Source organism: Scardinius erythrophthalmus (assembly GCF_964197995.2).
Source record: "Scardinius erythrophthalmus genome assembly, chromosome: 19".
NCBI lineage: Eukaryota > Metazoa > Chordata > Actinopteri > Cypriniformes > Leuciscidae > Scardinius > Scardinius erythrophthalmus.
Window position 1 is genome coordinate 5,511,562 of NC_138239.1, and position 20,330 is coordinate 5,531,891.

At 37.6% G+C, this 20,330-nt stretch overlaps 1 protein-coding gene across 5 annotated transcripts; it reads left to right on the top strand.

Moving 5' to 3' along the window:
* Positions 1 to 934: 934 nt before the first annotated feature.
* slc39a9 (solute carrier family 39 member 9) lies at positions 935 to 20,276 on the top strand (the record flags this gene model as incomplete). 5 transcript variants are annotated; one of them, XR_014032169.1, is made up of 9 exons in its annotated part: positions 1,067 to 1,336; positions 1,418 to 1,618; positions 7,800 to 7,908; positions 9,692 to 9,892; positions 9,967 to 10,035; positions 10,554 to 10,639; positions 11,294 to 11,428; positions 12,502 to 12,680; positions 14,789 to 16,745. XR_014032169.1 is itself a non-coding variant. In XM_081394014.1 (8 exons), exons 2-8 carry the CDS (start codon positions 1,523 to 1,525, stop codon positions 15,020 to 15,022), a joined length of 930 nt encoding a protein of 309 aa, XP_081250140.1. In that variant the 5' UTR covers positions 935 to 1,336; positions 1,422 to 1,522. The 5 variants fall into 5 exon arrangements, 4 of the variants coding, with proteins under 4 accessions (XP_081250140.1, XP_081250141.1, XP_081250139.1 ...); XM_081394014.1 differs by lacking the exon at positions 12,502 to 12,680 and having other exon boundaries at positions 935 to 1,336; positions 1,422 to 1,618; XM_081394013.1 differs by lacking the exon at positions 12,502 to 12,680 and having other exon boundaries at positions 939 to 1,336.
* Between the last annotated feature and the right edge of the window lie 54 nt (positions 20,277 to 20,330).

Here is a 20,330-nt window from a genome sequence, read left to right on the forward strand (position 1 = left end):
TCAGCAGTATATAGTCCAACGAATGGGGTAATATGTCAGGAAAGAATAACAGATAATTTATCAGTATACACAACAGAGCTGGTTGCAATTTTGTTAGCCTTGGAATGGGTAGAGGGAAATGATTTAAATAACTCAGTGATTATATCTGATAGTTATTCAGCTTTAGAAAGCATGAAATCTGGGAAATCTATAAGAAATGATATAATTCATAAGATTTGTATGGTTTTATATAAGTTAAATGCAAAGGATTTAAAAATCAGGTTTCTTTGGGTACCTGCACATGTAGGAGTGAAAGGGAATGAGGAGGTTGATAAACTTGCAAAACAAACACTGAAACACAATAGAATATTACAAGTACCATATAGTAAATCTGAAGCTAAAATGTTTATTAAAGCATATGCAAGATCAACATGGCAGGAGTATTGGGTGGGTCATGAAAATGGGAGACATTTATATAATATACAACCAGAAGTAGATATAGGAAGGACAGAGTGTAGGAGTAGAAGAGAGGAAAGTATAATTACACGGTTAAGAATAGGACACACCGGGCTCAATTCTTCATTGAAGATAATAGGGAAACATCCAACAGGGAAATGCCAACATTGTAATCATTTAGAAACTGTAGAGCATATTTTATTTCATTGCACAAAGTACAGCCAAGAAAGAAACCAGCTTTTTCAGTCTCTTAGAATGGTCAATCAGAATAATTTTACAATGCAAGGTTTATTAGGGAAAACATCCAGTAACATTTATCAATATGTTATTAAGTTTCTGAGAGACACAGATTTAGAAAAAAGGATTTAATTTATTTATTTTTTTTTTTATTTTTTTTTTTTTTTTTTTTTTGAGTTCCAATATCTCCTGATTCACACACCAGTCCAGTCGGTGGCGGTAATGCACCGTTAAGTTGGTTTGCCAGCCGCCATAAAAAACTAAAGAAGAAGAAGAAGAAGATAGTAAATGTAGTATGCTAGTAGTTAGCATTCAGACTGGCTGCGTTTTGGTGACGTTGTTGGCGTATTTTGGAGAGGGGTGGGGGCTTTTGTTTTGACAGCGATGTGTCCCGGAAGTGCTTCTCTCAGACTGCCAACATCACACATTCGGCTAGTTAGCGACCAGTGTGGCGATACTGCGGAAAAGGTGGCAAACTAGAAAAATGTTGCCTACTTAGGAACCAGCCTGTCATCAACCGCGGCCTGAGATCAGAGAAGCAGACCATGACAAGCGTTTACATATCTGTTCATTTATGTGGTTATACGCAGACTGATTGTTATGATTTTAGCCCTTGCTAAGCGTGACGTGATTCTGTGTGATTAAAGTTGAGATAATCGATCAGGTCAGTGTACTAAGAGCTCCAAAACCGTCTTCACTGTAGATCAGCAGTGGATGTTCGTTTTTAATCGTGTGATTTATAAAGGTAGATGCAAACAACTTATTAGCTAACCGGCTAATACACTGACTGGCACCAAACATCGACCGACTGCACAGGATTTGTTGTTAAACTCCTGGATCTTCAGCAGAAATGGATGACTTCAGCTCCATCAGTCTGCTGTCTCTGTCCATGCTAGTCGGTTGTTATGTGGCTGGAACTATTCCCTTGGCTGTTAACTTCTCTGAGGTGAGCTTGAACACGAGTTGTCCATGTCTACAGTAGTTTATTTAGGACAGGTGTTCGGGGTGTTTGGTTCTCTGCAGAAGATGTGTGTGAAAATGCAGACATCTATAATGTGCGGTGCTGAGGTTTTCAGAAACAGGTTTGAGATTTGCATTGATCTTCAAATGCTCGAGCAACCCCGATTTAAGCTTCCAAGGGCAAATTGTCTTATAAGTTTGAATGTTTAATGTTATATCAAAGTTTATATTGTGTAGACACGAGCTGTTTAACCTGCCACCCACGCGTGTTTTTGTCTTAAAATGCAGTTCAGGGTGATTTTCTGGACAAGTTCATTTTATGGTTTATGATCCACTAAAATTTGTTGGTTTAATTGTTAATACAGATAAATAGCAGTAGAATGTGCTCTACATTGAAATTATTATTATTATCTTTTCATATAATAATTTGCTACTGTTATTTTAATAGGTACACTACTATTTAGAAGGGGTCGTTCACCCAAAAATGAAAATTGTGTCATTTACTCACCCGCATGTCGTTCCAAAACCCTAGACTTTCATTCATCTTTGGAACACAACTGAAGATTTTTTTTTTTTTTTGATGAAATCTGAGTTTTCTGTCCCTCCTTTGACAGCTACGCAACTACAGTTTGGCGCTTCAAAAAGGTCATAAAGAGATTGTGAAAATAATCCATATGAATTGAGCGATTTAGTCAAAATTTTCATCTTTTATTCACACAAACATTCATCAACGAACATAAACATAAGCTCAAACGTGTTGCATAACACGAGAGTGAACCTCATTGGTTCTTGCTGAAGCTCAAACGTGTTGCGTAACACGAGAATGATCCTCATTGGTTCTTGCTGAATCTCAAACGTGCTGCGTAACACGAGAATGATCCTCATTGGTTCTTGCTGAATCTCAAACGTGCTGCGTAACACGAGAATGAACCTCATTGGTTCTTGCTGAAGCTCAAACTGCTGCGTAACACGAGAATGAACCTCATTGGTTCTTGCTGAAGCTCAAACTGCTGTGTAACACGAGAATGAACCTCATTGGTTCTTGCTAAAGCTCCAACTGCTGCGTAACACGAGAATGAACCTCATTGGTTCTTGATGAATCTTAAACTGCTGCGTAACACGAGAATGAACCTCATTGGTTCTTGCTGAAGCTCAAACTGCTGTGTAACACGAGAATGAACCTCATTGGTTCTTGCTGAAGCTCAAACGTGTTGCGTAACACGAGAATGAACCTCATTGGTTCTTGCTGAATCTTAAACTGCTGCGTAACACGAGAGTGAACCTCATTGGTTCTTGCTGAAGCTCAAACTGCTGCGTAACACGAGAATGAACCTCATTGGTTCTTGCTGAATCTTAAACTGCTGCGTAACACGAGAGTGAACCTCATTGGTTCTTGCTGAAGCTCAAACGTGCTGCGTAACACGAGAGTGAACCTCATTGGTTCTTGCTGAATCTCAAACGTGCTGCGTAACACGAGAGTGAACCTCATTGGTTCTTGCTGAAGCTCCAACTGCTGCGTAACACGAGAATGAACCTCATTGGTTCTTGATGAATCTTAAACTGCTGCGTAACACGAGAGTGAACCTCATTGGTTCTTGCTGAATCTTAAACTGCTGCGTAACACGAGAGTGAACCTCATTGGTTCTTGCTGAATCTCAAACGTGCTGCGTAACACGAGAATGAACCTCATTGGTTCTTGCTGAATCTCAAACGTGCTGCGTAACACGAGAATGATCCTCATTGGTTCTTGCAGAAGCTCAAACTGCTGAGTAGGGCTGGGCGATAAAACGATAACGATATGTATCGCGATAGACACGTAATCAATATCAATAAAAAATGCGTTCGATAAAACGTTCGATAATTTTTTTTTTTCGTCGGAAGAAACCAGCAAGCAGGTTTGATTGCATGAACAAAGGCACTCACTCTCTAGTAACTAGATAAAACAGGAAAAGTCAGCTCGCCTGACTTGAAGTCTGACCGTAGTCAGACCAATGTCATCTGCAGATTATGCAAGACCGTCGTCAGTTTCTCTGTTATTCGCGTGCTGATGCGCTGTTAGCATGTGTTTCTCAGCGCGTACATGTGAAGCTCACATGCACTAAAAGCCTGTCTACCAGCGCCTGAATACTAAGTAATCTTTCGAGTCTTATTTTGCTCATACTGTTATATACACACAAGGTTTACATAAACTAGTCGGATATGTCTAAAGTGAAAGCAAACTTGAGAAAATTGAGAGAAAATCTGCTTGACAAATGCGTGTATAATAGACGCGTCGCGCGCAGCTCTTAAAGAGACAGTAGTAATAGTAAACACGCTGCCGCTTGTCCCTAAAGGGATAGTTAACCCAAAAAAATAAAAATTATCTCATTATTTACGCACTCTAATGTTGTTCCAAACCTGTATTAATTGCCTTCTAATATTTTCTAATATTAATATTTTGAAGAATGTGGTTATCCAAACAGTAGCTGGTCCCCATTGACTTCCATAGGAGAAAAATATACTATGGAAGTCACTGGGGTACGTCAACTGTTGGTCATTCTTCCAAATAACTTTTATTTTCAACAGAAGAAAGAAACTTATTCGAGTTTAAAACAACGTGAGAGAGTAAATTATGAAAATTAGAATTTTTAGGAGAACTATCCCTTTAATGTTAATAAAACAACAAAATGTAAAGAGAAAATCACTCACTGCTCTTGACTAATAACTTTATTAATAGCTTTAAGTATCAATGTATAATTTATAGAAAATAGAAAGAAATAGATTTATAGAATTTATAGAAAGAAGTCGTAATATTATATTTTTGCCATATCGCCCACCCCTTTATAAAGCATTTATTACGTATTCTTTAATTTTGCACCTTAATGTTAAGAGATAATTGTTAAGTGTTCATTGTGATTTTAGACTTTTGAGTTTTCCATGGTCGTGTTGACATTTCTGCCTTTATAACTGATGGGATTATAATCAGAGGTAGGTTAAGTTTAAAATAAAAAAATCTTTAAATGTAATATATTTGTCTCCTGAACTGGTCCTTATTTTAAATATGTTATAAAAAAATTTCAATAATTATCGATATCGGCCGATATAAAACACTTATATCGTGATACAGTTTTCAGCCATATCGCCCAGCCCTACTGCTGAGTAACACGAGAATGAACCTCATTGGTTCTTGCTGAATCTCAAACGTGCTGCGTAACACGAGAATGAACCTCATTGGTTCTTGCTGAATCTCAAACGTGCTGCGTAACACGAGAATGAACCTCATTGGTTCTTGCTGAATCTCAAACGTGCTGCGTAACACGAGAATGAACCTCATTGGTTCTTGCTGAATCTCAAACGTGCTGCGTAACACGAGAATGAACCTCATTGGTTCTTGCTGAATCTCAAACGTGCTGCGTAACACGAGAATGAACCACATTGGTTCTTGCTGAATCTCAAACGTGTTGCGTAACACGAGAATGAACCTCATTGGTTCTTGCTGAAGCTCAAACTGCTGCGTAACACGAGAATGAACCTCATTGGTTCTTGCTGAATCTTAAACTGCTGCGTAACACGAGAGTGAACCTCATTGGTTCTTGCTGAATCTCAAACGTGCTGCGTAACACGAGAATGAACCACATTGGTTCTTGCTGAATCTCAAACGTGCTGCGTAACACGAGAATGAACCTCATTGGTTCTTGCTGAATCTCAAACGTGCTGCGTAACACGAGAGTGAACCTCATTGGTTCTTGCTGAAGCTCAAACGTGCTGCGTAACACGAGAATGAACCTCATTGGTTCTTGCTGAAGCTCAAACGTGCTGCGTAACACGAGAATGAACCTCATTGGTTCTTGCTGAATCTCAAACGTGCTGCGTAACACGAGAATGAACCTCATTGGTTCTTGCTGAATCTCAAACGTGCTGCGTAACACGAGAATGAACCTCATTGGTTCTTGCTGAATCTTAAACTGCTGCGTAACACGAGAATGAACCTCATTGGTTCTTGCTGAATCTCAAACGTGCTGCGTAACACGAGAATGAACCACATTGGTTCTTGCTGAATCTCAAACGTGCTGCGTAACACGAGAATGAACCTCATTGGTTCTTGCTGAATCTCAAACGTGCTGCGTAACACGAGAGTGAACCTCATTGGTTCTTGCTGAAGCTCAAACTGCTGCGTAACACGAGAATGAACCTCATTGGTTCTTGCTGAATCTCAAACTGCTGCGTAACACGAGAATGAACCACATTGGTTCTTGCTGAATCTCAAACGTGCTGCGTAACACGAGAGTGAACCTCATTGGTTCTTGCTGAAGCTCAAACTGCTGCGTAACACGAGAATGATCCTCATTGGTTCTTGCTGAAGCTCAAACTGCTGCGTAACACGAGAATGAACCACATTGGTTCTTGCTGAATCTCAAACGTGCTGCGTAACACGAGAGTGAACCTCATTGGTTCTTGCTGAAGCTCAAACTGCTGCGTAACACGAGAATGAACCTCATTGGTTCTTGCTGAAGCTCAAACTGCTGCGTAACACGAGAATGAACCTCATTGGTTCTTGCTGAATCTCAAACGTGCTGCGTAACACGAGAGTGAACCTCATTGGTTCTTGCTGAATCTCAAACGTGCTGCGTAACACGAGAGTGAACCTCATTGGTTCTTGCTGAAGCTCAAACTGCTGCGTAACACGAGAATGAACCTCATTGGTTCTTGCTGAATCTTAAACTGCTGCGTAACACGAGAGTGAACCTCATTGGTTCTTGCTGAAGCTCAAACTGCTGCGTAACACGAGAATGAACCTCATTGGTTCTTGCTGAATCTTAAACTGCTGCGTAACACGAGAGTGAACCTCATTGGTTCTTGCTGAAGCTCAAACGTGCTGCGTAACACGAGAGTGAACCTCATTGGTTCTTGCTGAATCTCAAACGTGCTGCGTAACACGAGAGTGAACCTCATTGGTTCTTGCTGAAGCTCAAACTGCTGCGTAACACGAGAATGAACTTCATTGGTTCTTGCTGAATCTTAAACTGCTGAGTAACACGAGAGTGAACCTCATTGGTTCTTGCTGAAGCTTAAACTGCTACGTAACACGAGAGTGAACCTCATTGGTTCTTGCTGAAGCTCAAACGTGCTGCGTAACACGAGAATGAACCACATTGGTTCTTGCTGAAGCTCAAACTGCTGCGTAACACGAGAATGAACTTCATTGGTCCTTGCTGAATCTTAAACTGCTGCGTAACACGAGAGTGAACCTCATTGGTTCTTGCTGAAGCTTAAACTGCTGCGTAACACGAGAGTGAACCTCATTGGTTCTTGCTGAAGCTCAAACTGCTGCGTAACACGAGTGAACCTCATTGGTTCTTGCTGAAGCTCAAACTGCTGCGTAACACGAGAGTGAACCTCATTGGTTCTTGCTGAAGCTTAAACTGCTGCGTAACACGAGAGTGAACCTCATTGGTTCTTGCTGAAGCTCAAACTGCTGCATAACACGAGTGAACCTCATTGGTTCTTGCACGTCAAGCGAACATGCATGAGCTTCTGTTTACCGCAACTGATATAAGTTGATGAATGATTATATGAATAAAAGCCTACATTCAATTTGTTCATCATATAAAGCAATCGAGTGTCTTCAGAAAATTTGGACTCAACCACTCAATTCATATGTATTATTTTTATGACCTCTTTATGAATCTTTTCTAAGCGTCAAAGTAGTTGCGTAGCTGTCAATGGAGGAACGGAAATCTCTGATTTCATCAAAAAGATCCTCATTTGTGTTCCGGAGATAAACCAAACTCTTGTGAAACTTATGTGTTTCGAGTGGCGTGAGGGAGAGTAATTAATGACAGAATGGACATTTTTGGGTGCAGAATTTACAGATTTTGATGCTGATAATCTCAAAATGGCTAAATATTAGGTAATTTATCAGCATGGCCATTATATTGCTCTTTCACTGTTGAGATATATGGTGATTATAGCCTTTTTTTGGACCCAAATGAAGTTTAGGTTCAAATGAAGTTTATAATTCAGAAATGTGATTGTACCTGCATGCCTCTTCTGATGAATATATTTTCATGATATCCAGGTTATTGACATGAAGATGACCAATGTTAACCTCACACCTAAATGCATAAAGTAGAGCCCGTTGGTTAGTCATGCTAACTGATTCTGCGATTCCTGTCCTGTCTCTCCAGGAGAAGCTGAAGTTGGTGACGGTGTTGGGAGCTGGGCTGTTGTGTGGCACTGCACTGGCTGTCATTATTCCAGAGGGAGTTCATGCCCTCTATGAGGAAATGCTGGAAGGTGACATTCAAGTTCACATTCAGTTAATGCATTGATTCCTTTTCTTAATAATGCAGAATGAATATATATATATATATCATAGTTTATTAAGAGTTCTGCATGCGTAAATCCTAAACTGATATCTAGAAGTTTGTGTGTGGTAGACATGCTACTTAAGATTGTAAAGCTACTAGCTACTCATAATTTAGAGTAGTTAAACTATAGTCAAGCTATTTTTTTTTATTATTTTTTTATTGCTTCACTTTAAACTAATAACAAAAAGTTTCTGGCTATTTTGTAGTTATTTATATTATTAAATGCATGTAATTATATACATTCTAATTTAATTAGACCTGTATTATTTCTGGCACAAAACAATAAGGATTTTTGAATAGATTAATTTTAAAGGGGCTATATGTAAGAATTTTCATGTAGCACTTTTTTTTGGACATCATGTAATGAAACTTAAAAAACAAGACCTTCCCGACTTTGTAGGTTGTCTATGGAAGCCTGATGTTCCTTCACATAAAAATGAGTCTACAAAGTAAATGTGTGCTCCCGAAAGCCTCTCTTCTGTTCAATGACACATGAAATGTGTGCTTATACAATGTTCAGGATAATGCCGAAATAAATCTATTTTCTTAGCATAACATATTGACATTAAATTATTGACATTCAAACTATAGTCTCATGCAGCCAGATCATTACAGTCTATAGTCTCAAATATACTTTATAATCAATCATATCAGTGTAATTTTAATTATCTCATCTTTCGACATGATGCCGGTGAATTGCAGAGCTGGTGCAAACATTTCATCATCTCTATGATAAGATGCTTTCTTAAAGGCATAGTTCACCCAAAAATGAAAAATGTATCTTCATTTGCTCACCCTCAAGTTGTTCCAAATTTGTATGAGTTTCTTTCTTTTGATATTTTGAAGAATGTTGGTAACCAGACAGTTTATTTTATTTAAAGGGGGGGGTGAAATGCTCATTTTCACTCAATCTCCTGTTAATCTTGAGTACCTACAGAGTAGTATTGCATCCTTCATATCTCCAAAAAGTCTTTAGTTTTATTATATTTATAAGAGAAAATAGGCTGTACCGAGTCTTTCCGGAAAAAAACGAGCGTCTGGAGGCGGGCCGTGTGGGCGAAGCCAGAGCCATAGAGAGATCCGTCGATCTGGGCTTTGTTTATAAAACATTCATCGTTGAAATGCAGGGAACAAACAGTCTACACAACTCGTTTCTGCATCCACTGTTCCTAACGCTGGGTTCTTTGGTAAGCTTTCCCTCACCAAAAACACTTTGGAGACACTATGCAGCGCTGCCGATGATTTCCTGTTGAAGCGTGTTGAGGTGCGCGGTCGCGCTTTTCCGGGAGAAATGCTCATATAAGGAGTTCCACTCTGGTCTACGTCATTAGATCCACGGTCAAAAAAAAAAACAGCCGAAACTTGTACCAACCCGGAAGTAAGATTTTCGGCACAGAAATTCTCCGTTATTCGTCCAAAATATTTTTAAAAAACTTTGGCCATGTTAAGCATGAGAATCCATCTCTTTAACACTGTAAACAACTCTGAATACATGAAACAACATTGTACCCCCCCCCCTTTAAAATATTGAAAAAAATATTTTTAGGTGAAGTGAACTATCCCTTTAAAATATATTGTACCATTTAGCTGCACCACTAATTCGCCATAGCTGTGGTTAAGTTAGTAGTTCCAAACTCCTCATGTGTCCTCATCATTGATGTTATGTATGAATGACTTCTAAAGCTGTACCGGTTCCTGTTTTGGTGTAGGTGGGCACCACCATGGCCATGGGCAGGTGGAAGCAGAGGTTTCTGATCCGAAGGTTGCAGAAGGAGTGGTGGGACCCAGCAGTGAACACAGCCACAGTCACGAGCAGCTCCACGCTTATATCGGCGTCTCTCTGGTGCTGGGCTTCGTCTTCATGCTGTTGGTGGATCAGATCGGCAGTGCTCACATGCACAACAGTGATGGTCCGTGTTGACAAATTACAATGGTATAAAGTGATGGCATAATGTGTCTGAAACTGTTCTCTCCACACTTTTAGATCCAGAAGCAGCGAGGACTGCCAGCTCTAAAGTCACCACTACGCTTGGCTTGGTCGTCCACGCTGCAGGTAAAACTGATTGAAAAAACCTGTAATGATACATCTTTAATCGAGATATCCAAATGTGTTCTATGTAGTGTGTAATTTTGGTAGCTTCAGATTGTAATTTTGTCATATTTGTAATGCTGTACACTACCGGTCAAAAGTTTGGGAAAATTACGTGTTTTTTTTTTTTTTTTTCATGTTTTAAAAATAACTGGTTTCTATTTGAATACATTTTAGATATTATGCACTTCAAGGCTGCATTTATTTGATCAAAATAATAATATTCTGAAACATATGATAGTTTATATTAAATTCAGCTTTGCCTTCTCAGGAAAAAATATATATTTCAAAATATTTTACAATAGAAAACAACTCTTTTAAATTGTAATAATATTTCACAATATTTCATTTTTTACTGTATTTTAATCAAATAGACTTCTTTCAGAAACATGAAAAATCTTAATTCTTCCAATCTTTTGACCAGTAGTGTATACTCTGTTAAATCTGACCAATAATCATATTTGATTTATCTGTGGCTCCAGCTGACGGTGTTGCTCTCGGAGCGGCTGCATCCACGTCTCAGACCAGCGTCCAGCTCATTGTATTTGTGGCCATTATGTTGCATAAGGTACAGTCAACCTTAATGAATTAATGCACTTCTACTCCAGCTTGTGTATTACTCTAGTGTTCTGTGATTATAGTTATGATAACTTGTTGGCGCGGTTTCTCATTTGTATCAATTCTTTTAGAAAGACCTGCTGAATGACTAAATGTAAATGCAAGCGCCTTTCCAATTGTGTTTCCAAATAAATTCTCCAAATATTTCAGAATGTAAACACAAAATATTATAAATGAGTAAAAGCAAAATAGCATGACAGCCCAGTCTTCAGTGTCACATGATCCTTCAGAAATCATTCTAATATGCTGATTTGGTGCAAAAGAAACATTTGATAAATTGAAGTTTCAAAAGAACAGTATATGTGGAATAGATATTTTTTAACAATATCTATTAATAACAAATTTTTTTGACAAAGTTAAACACTTTACTCTCATATTGATCAATTTAAAGCATCATTACTTAGTAAAGCATTTCTTTCAACAACAACCAAAAATCTTATTGACTGACTATAATCAATACAGCTATATTTTACTTTTTTTTTTTTTTTTTTTTTATGAACTGTGTAGCCTCATGAATGTGTTTCTTATGCTTTGAAAATGCAATTTTTTTCATACTGATTTAAATGTAAGTCTATTTTCTATGATGCTATGTATTGTATTTCAGGCTCCTGCTGCATTTGGACTCGTCTCTTTCCTCATGCATGCGGGTTTAGAAAGAAACCGTATCCGGAAACATCTATTAGTCTTTGCCTTGGCTGCCCCTGTTTTGGCCATGCTCACCTACGTAGGACTCAGTCAGGTATGTTCAAGTATTAAAATAAAGCAGACAGTATTTGTAAGCCTTGTTAGTGTCGATTTGATAGACAATATCTGCATAAGACTTTAGATGTACAAAGACTCATATTACTATGAATGGGCGAATATGTTCCTATAATATATACGTCCTACATTCTAAATAAAAGAGCCAATCGCCAGTTAGTAAAGTCATTGGCCGTTTCTCAATATGTGTCCTTGTGTTCTCGTACTACGTCATTATCAACTGTTGAAGTTCAATTCCTATACTCAAGAACGCAAGTACAGACGCATATAGTACCCGGTTGTGTTCTTGATATCGAGGATGCATCGAATGCAGACTTGAGAGAATCCCAAGAAGTTGGAAATCCCAGAAGATGCTACGCTAGTTCACCCAAAAATGAAAATTCTGTCATCATTTACTCGCCCTCATGTTTCTTTCTTCTGTTGAACACAAAAGAAGATATTTTGAAGAATGTTGGTAACCAGACAGTTGACTATCCATTGACTTCCATAGTATATTTCTTCCTAATGTGGAAGTCAATGGCTACCATCAACTGTCTGGTTACCAACATTCTTCATTTTAATTTTTGGGTGAACCATCCCTTTAATTCAGATTCCTGTTGCAAGCTCGCAAATATATGACGGCAAGTAAACATTTGTCATTTTGTTTTGCTTAATATTAATAAAGTGATAAAGACCTGGAGTGTTTTAATTTGTCAATGTTGAGATTCTTTTTAATATGCCGAGCACGAGTAACATTAAACGCACATACTCGTTTTCAGAAAAACATGCGGTAAAATAAAACAACATAAAATATGTAAATAGTAACTATAATAATATGAGACAAATGTTTTAATAGGTTATTTTTAATATTACAATTTGCCTCTAAAACAATTCAGACTCTAATTTAAATATGTGCTGAATTGGCAAATAGTTTTTTTTTTTGTTTGTTTTTTTTTGCTAACATTTTTGTTTTATGTCTACTAATTACCCCATAATGGCACAATAACTAACAAAACTTCAGATGCTTCACCAGGGTTACATAACAACCATGGAGGCCCACGCTATGTTTTTCAGATTCGCCGCAGGCATCCCACATCCCATCGCCATGGGAACAGCTGAGGTGGCAGAGTGGAGATTACTCCTTACCTCTTGCTCCCCTGCTGTGAAACGCCCCATTTCTCTTTCTTTAGGCAGCCTGGAAATCACTGAGATGTAGTGCCATTCCTACCGCTGGGACGCCAACGATCATCCCTGTAACAATCATGAATATTTAATGTTCACCAAAAAACGTCTCCACCTCTCTGACTGTGTCCTAGATTCACCCTTTATCTAAAGGCCCTGATGTGCTTCGAGCTAAATCGAAGAACAAACTGCTGTGACGTCGTTTCGGACAAAATTAGGCCAAAACAAACTCCAAACGAAGTTCGTTTTAGCCTAATTTTGTTGAAAATGACGTCACAGCAGTTTCGCTTGAAGTATCTCAGTGCCTTTATAGTAGAAAATGAAGTTGTACTTATGAAAAAGTGTCAGTCACTCATTTAATACAGTAAAGCTGCTTGATTTTAAGCAATCTATTGTATAAAGTGTAGGGATGCACGATATATTGGCCACCATATTGGTATCGTCTGATATATGTACATTTTTAATGTTATCATTATCGGCCCAATACGAAATTTCGGTTGATATATTAATGCCAATAAATAATGGATTATTTCTTTCAGTTGAGATACTTCAGATTTGTTCGCCATGATGGTTTTGAATTGCTTGAAATATGATTGAAATCACTTCAAAAATTTAAATACGGTTAAAGGTGCTCTAAGCGATGCCACGCGTTTTTTAGGCCAAAACTTTTTTTGTCACATACAGCAAACATCTCCTCACTATCCGCTAGCTGCCTGTCCCCTGAACACACTTTTAAAAAAAAACGCGGTCTCTCTAGACACCACAGGCTCCACAAACGGCAACAAAAACAAACTGGGCTCACCCGCACCACGAAACACAACAAACAGTGCTCCAGCCAATCACTGGCAAGAAGTATTTGAGGGTGGGGTCTGGGGGATTAGTGCGCCGCATTCACATGAAGGGGGTGTGGAGGAGAGAGAAGCATGAAGAGTGAAGTCTGAATTATGGCCTACACACGACCAAAGAGACGACGTTCCGATGAACAAATTGCAAAGAAGAGGGACAAGGATAAGAAACGCGCGAAGTACCGAATTTACATCGGAAAAACCTTCGAAAGGTGGCGAGAACTCCGCCGGCAGAACGGCTTCCGATCCGACATTCAGTTGCTCTGTTTTTGCAGAACAGGTAAATCCATTTCTCTTTCTAAACAGACGTTCATGTTCGCCAAACTAACACAAGGATGTAATTAGCTAGAACGGTGAATACACAACATATATGTTTCTAGCAGATAGCGATCAATCTCTAATGTAAATTCACAGTAGGGCGACAATTTGTGTGAATGATCGTTTTCACCCACTGTTTGTTATGAATTTGAATGTTCATTTATAGGCTATTGACAACTTTGACTAAATTTGTTTACGCCGCCGCCGTTGTTTATGCTCACTGGGAAATGCGAAGCTAACGTTATCATGCTATTATTGTGTCCTTGTATGGGAGCTATAGTTATAACCTCAGGTGTTGAAACGATTTTAAGATAATGGTTCTCTTTTTCTGCATTCTGTTCTGCAATATATAAAAGCAATTATCTAACTTGGTGGCATTACACATTGAATGAAGTATCAGTAAAACTTAACTTTGTAGTGACTACTTTGACTTAAGGGAGCGGAGGGAGGAGACGGGATGAGGAGGAGGGAGGGTCTAGCTAGCCTCCGTTTTGTTTGACAACAATTCGAATGTCAACAAGAAGTTACGACTCCCGGCATCGCTTAGAGCACCTTTAAGTAAAACGTGCAGTGCAAGTCTGTCAAATAGGCTACATAAAATCATAATGAGAACATTATAATTATGTGCTTGGGACATGGCTTTTAATTCCTTTAAAGACTTTTGTTTTTATAATCAGGTTCTCAAAAATGATATAAAAATGTAGATTTGGATTTATCTGCCAATATATCGGTTTTCAGCTTTCAAATAAAAAGAATTTTCAGTTATCGTATCGGCCAAAATTTTCGTATCTGTGCATCCCTAATAAAGTGCTATATAAATAAACGTGACGTGACTTTACTAGAGTGTCGGATTGCAGGGCTTGTGCAAACATCCACGTTACTATGATCCTATGCTTTTCTTATGCTTTATTTTTAAAAATGCTTGTTGTTTTCACAATTTGGCTGTTTATTTTGTTATTGAGAGGAAAGCGTGCAGAACATATTTACATATCCATCTACGTGATCTATCTATCCAGAGCAGTAAAGAGGCGCTATCTGACGTCAACGCCACCGGTGTGGCCATGCTGTTCTCCGCCGGCACCTTCCTGTACGTGGCTACGGTGCACGTCCTCCCGGAAGTGGGCGGCATGGGCGGCCACAGCCACTCTCCCGGGGCCAGCGCGGGGAAAGGACTGAGCAAAGTGGAAGTTGGAGCTCTGGTTCTCGGCTGCCTGATACCTCTAGTGCTGTCCATCGGACACCAGCACTAGTGTTCTTCACTTCAAGCCACAGGTCGGAAAAGTGCGAATTGAACTCTGAACAGCTTTGGCCAAACAACAACCTCACAGAAGTGGTTTGAATCATGCCTCTGTCAGTTTATTCAAGTCGGTGGTTGGAGTGAGCGCAGGAACTTTGCAGTCGGGAATGGGATTTGAGGACATCAGGAATGGGCTGCCCTGCTGCTCCACAAAACACTGTGACTGACAGCTTACGATGACCATACACAAATAAAAGCGATCAAGTGTCCAACTGTTCATTTAATTTTTTCTTTCTTCAGTGGTGCTTGTTTTAAAGAATCTGTTGTGGTTGGGTAGTCATGTTTGCTTTAAATTTGCTATTCCTTTGGTTTTTATATGGAATATGTTCATGGGTCTTTTTAAATGATGAACTGGCACAGTTGTGTTCATTTACAAAAATTAAAAAAGTTTTGATACTTTACAAACATTAAAATTAACCCAGAGTAATTATTTTAAGTTTATTTACCCCCTTTTTTGCACAAATCATAATGAGATAACAATATTCCATTAATATGATTAATATGGGAACATACACTGGGCTACTGGGTTACAGCTAAATTTAAACTAGTTTCATCATGTACTGTATATGGTTATTCGACAAATATGAAATAAGGTTCTTTTTCAAATGTCTAAAGGTTTAGCGGATGAACACATTGTTCTGTTGAGTTCAGTGCATGTACAGCATTATTATTTGACTATTATTGGATCCTGATTGGTTGTTTAATCCTGGAAAAAGGATCTCATTGGTCAGTCAGATGTTTTGTACTGTGATGCTTGCTCAAAGCAGAGCCTGTGTACTGTAAATATGTATTCTCTGTATAAATGACAAAAAAGACCCTGTTTGACACCATGTTCTCCAGAGTAGTTTTTAGCCTCATTTTAGCTTCTGTAATCGGTGGAAGAGAAAGATCGTTTTTTAAATTAATGACATTAAAGGTCCATTTTTGTTCTTTGTCTTAACCGAAGGGAATTTGAGGTCAGTTGGGAAGATTATATGGTGGATTTCTGTTTTGGCAACCTGAAGGTTTTGCACTTGATGAAGAAGTGATCCTTGAGCTGGAACGCTGCTGTGTTCATCACCAAGCTATTTTTAAGGTTGCCTCTGAAGCTTGAATAGGAAAGCATTAAGAGGTAAACTGGGACTCCAGCAACATCCTAGTCCTGGTTTACAAAGTGTTGCATTCTTGCTCTGAAAAATGATAGTTAAAGTCTATGTGAAAGCTGTTTTAATGCATTTAGCTCTCTAGCGCCCTCATCTTAATGTAGTGCAAAAGTGCAGCATCAATCTCAAATTGTGGAAGATATACAGACGAAAGAGACTTCACGCTGATTTGTAGAAAGGACTTCTCTGAAAGGGAAAAAGCGAATCTTAAAATGACCTCCTACTTGAGACTTGGCACAGATATGTAATTTTACTGAATGTTTATTGGTTAGATGAAATTTTGTGCCATATTGACTCATTTTGACTGATTCTTCTCCTACAGCTCAGCTGTTGCAGAGTCTGGGTAGGAAGGGTGATTGTATTGGGGTAGAGATTTTACAATGAAGCGGAACATGATGAATTCAGTTTTGGGGCTTTTATGTGATCATTCCACAAGAGGAGTATGCCTTATTTTTCTCGCAATTGTTTAACTTAAAATGGTTGCAAAAGTCTTTGTTCATGATTTGAATAAACTTATTTTCTTTTTTAATGGATGCAAGTCGTACTACGTACTTTATTTTGCCTGTCTAAGAACATTTGGAATTGCATTGAGAAATATTTTCACTTTGTGAATTAATAAAGCAAATAAATGAGCAATGAGTAATCATTTAAAAAACAATTTTGCAATTTAATTCTCATTTATTTGTATAGTGCTTTTCACACAGTTACTGTCATGGTAATTAAGAACAGGCACACATTATGGATTTTGACACCAATCTGGGACATTTTTCAACATTTTTAACTTTTAGTGATTTCACATTGAAGTTCAGAAATATATAGTACTCCAGTTTTGATTAGACTATAGCTGAAATAAAATAATATAATATTTGCGCAATATTACTCGAGTAGGAGTGTGATATGGCTCTATATCAGCACGTCTGTGATTAGGCCAAAAGCATTATAAGTTATATAAAGAAGTTTGCACGATAGGTAATAAACACAAGCAAACAATTCAGTCAAAAGTACAAAAGCAGCGCTAGTTAGTACAGGATTTAAGTTAAAGGCTATGCCCCTTTTTAAGTTTTATCTCAAAATACCTCATAGATCATGTTGTAAATGGCCATTTTTGAGTGGAAGGAAAAAAAAATTGTGCATGAATCTTTAAATGCAAATGAGCTGCTGCTCCCCACCACACTTTCCAGAAGTGGGTGGAGCCTTTACAGCTCGTGCCTCAGATACTCTTCCAAAAACTAACAAAGCATCTGTTTGGATTTGATTATATTCTCTATTGCGTCACTCTCACGTGACATTGCAGTTCTTCATCATCATGAAAGTTTATTATCTTCATGCGTTTTAAAGCCATATCAGTCTAAACTTCTGATATATGGTTTTCTGAGCGCACACATCCGAAGCACACACAGAAAGCTGGCTGTCAGAGTACACGTCCCGTGAGTATTAAAATTGCTCTTGCACGTCTTATTGGGCTTAAACTGTCAAATACACACAAGGTTATGTCAGAAACACCAAAGTTTACATACACACAGTAGGTTATCTGTGAACGTAAACAGCAAGTAAAAAAGTTGCATGTGTATATTAGATCTGTGTTAAAATGAAAGCAGCGTAATTTACAATACCTACTATGCTGTTAACATTAATCAAGCAACAAAGAAAAACTGAAAATCACTCACTGCTCTTGCCTGAATAACTTATAGCTGTAATAAGGATACATTTCTTACTTGAATGCTGCTGTTAAATGCTTTGGCGAGGAGATAAACATGGCGGATGGTGTACACCTCACTGAGGGCGGAGTCTATGCTAATAAGGCAGAGTCCATCCGCAGTCGTGGGTGGCACTGGGACCTAATATTTGTGACATCACAAAAAACTAGAATCTACAAATGGCTTGTTCTGAGACACTGTTTATGATTTATGGGGATTAAAAAAGAGTAGTGGGTGGATTTTTACCATTATGTGTGGTTGTGTACACACACTGGCGACACACAAACAACACATTTCCAAATAGGCTCTATGTCTACATATAAACTGCGTATTTGAGGTCTAAACAGCTACATTCTAGCCTAAAAAACTCTTAAAACTACATCCCTTGACAATAACAGAAGTATTTTTAAAATTATAGTTGGTTTGCTCTTCTGCCATTGACAATGCAGCCAGTATAGATCCGGCAGAAACAAGCGGTGTGATACAAATTGTGAAACGATTTCTTTTTGTAGGCTATAGTTTAAAAAATAGACTTGGATTTTAAAGTCATTTCAACTTAAATTACATTATAAATACACTTAAAAAATGAGTTGAATCTTGTATAACTTAAAAACAAATTGAAAATTTCTTAACTTATTTTAATGAGCTAAATGAATGTAAAAACATATGTTGTCATATGTTGATCATATATTTTTTTACAGAATATCGAATGGGTGGAAAAGGCTCTAAGCCAATTAGATTCAAGAACCAGAACTGTTGTATAATATAATATAATATAATATAATATAATATAATATAATATAATATAATATAATATAATATAATATAATATACCATACCATAACATAACATAACATAATATAATATAATATAATATAATATAATATAATATAATATAATATAATATAATAAAAAATAAAATCCAAACAGTGAAAAATAATGTGAAAATAATTTATATCAATTATTACACAAATTACAACTCAAGTATACAAGTCATGTCTGTGTTGTGGCATAATTTCCATACATAATAATATTATAAGCTTCTGCTAAATGCATACTTGTAGTGTGAAATGACATACAACACAATATAACAACGTACAATATTAAGTTTCCTGCTTTTAAATCCCAAATATCCCTGCTTTACAGTCAATGTGATTTTTGCTTTACAAATTGAAATTATTTTCTGTGGTAATCAACAGCATCTTTGACTTACATTTTAACCTGATTTAAACCAAGAACATTCCTTTAAGATGTACAGTACTATGCAAATAACAAGGTTTAAGCTGTAAACCTTTAGTCCATGTGTAAAGTCACAGATTAAGTGTCATTAAATATAAATCCACTGCATATTAAAGCTGTGTTAACTGTCTAGGATACATAATCCCTGATCCATTAGCAAACTACATGCTCATAAACATATGTTCAATGGTGGATAAGATGAAACGCTGTAAACATGGCAGATCTACGAGCATATAGATCCATAATGTGTTTGATAAAGTTGTTTGAAAAAGGAATACATCTGTATTCATAACACTTACACACACAAACACACCAAATGGCTCTTTAGCCGATTAATCTGTCTGTGAAATTGGACAGATTGCTCTATTATGTAAGAAGAACAATGTCAAAAATCTCCTTTCCCACCTGTCTAAGGTTAAATATGGTAAATATAAGAAAATTTGTCCTTGTGGACTTTTAGAAAATAAACTTTTTTAAAATATTTAAAATATTTTATATTCTAGTTTGCCCACCTGTCCAACAATGGATATACATTAATCAGCATATTATAATTATTTCTGAAGGATCATGTGACACTGAAGACTGGAGTAATGATGATAATGGAAATTAAGCTTTGATCACAGAGAAAACTGTTATTTTAAATTGGAATATTTCCAAATATTACTATTTTTTGTGTTATTAACCTAATAAATGCAGCCATGGTAAGAATAAAAGACTTTTGAACGGCAGTGTGAGTGTGTGTGTGCGTGTGTGTGTGTGTGTGTGTGTGTGTGCGTGCATGCGTATGTGTGCGCGTGCGTGTGTGTGTATATATATATAGTATATAAGTTCCAACGTCATAAGTGAGATAATCCATAAAGTAATAGCATTTCCCTTCAAAATACTGCATTGACGTCCTTCAGATTAAAAAAAAAAAAAAAACACTCTTTCCTAAAGCCTCTTGGTGTAACCCTCTCATATCTATTCCTCCCTCCCTCTCTGATTCTATTTCCACACTGTCCAGTACCAGCTGATGTCACTATATTGGCAGATACATCATTCCACGTCGCTGAATGACCGGAGGATATCATCACAGACTTTGCCTGATTCAGTGCGTCTCTATTGGAAAGTGTACATGCTACCATTTTAACTTCATTGACTTTTTTTTACCACACCTCCTCATCTCCCTCTTCCTGTGAAAGAG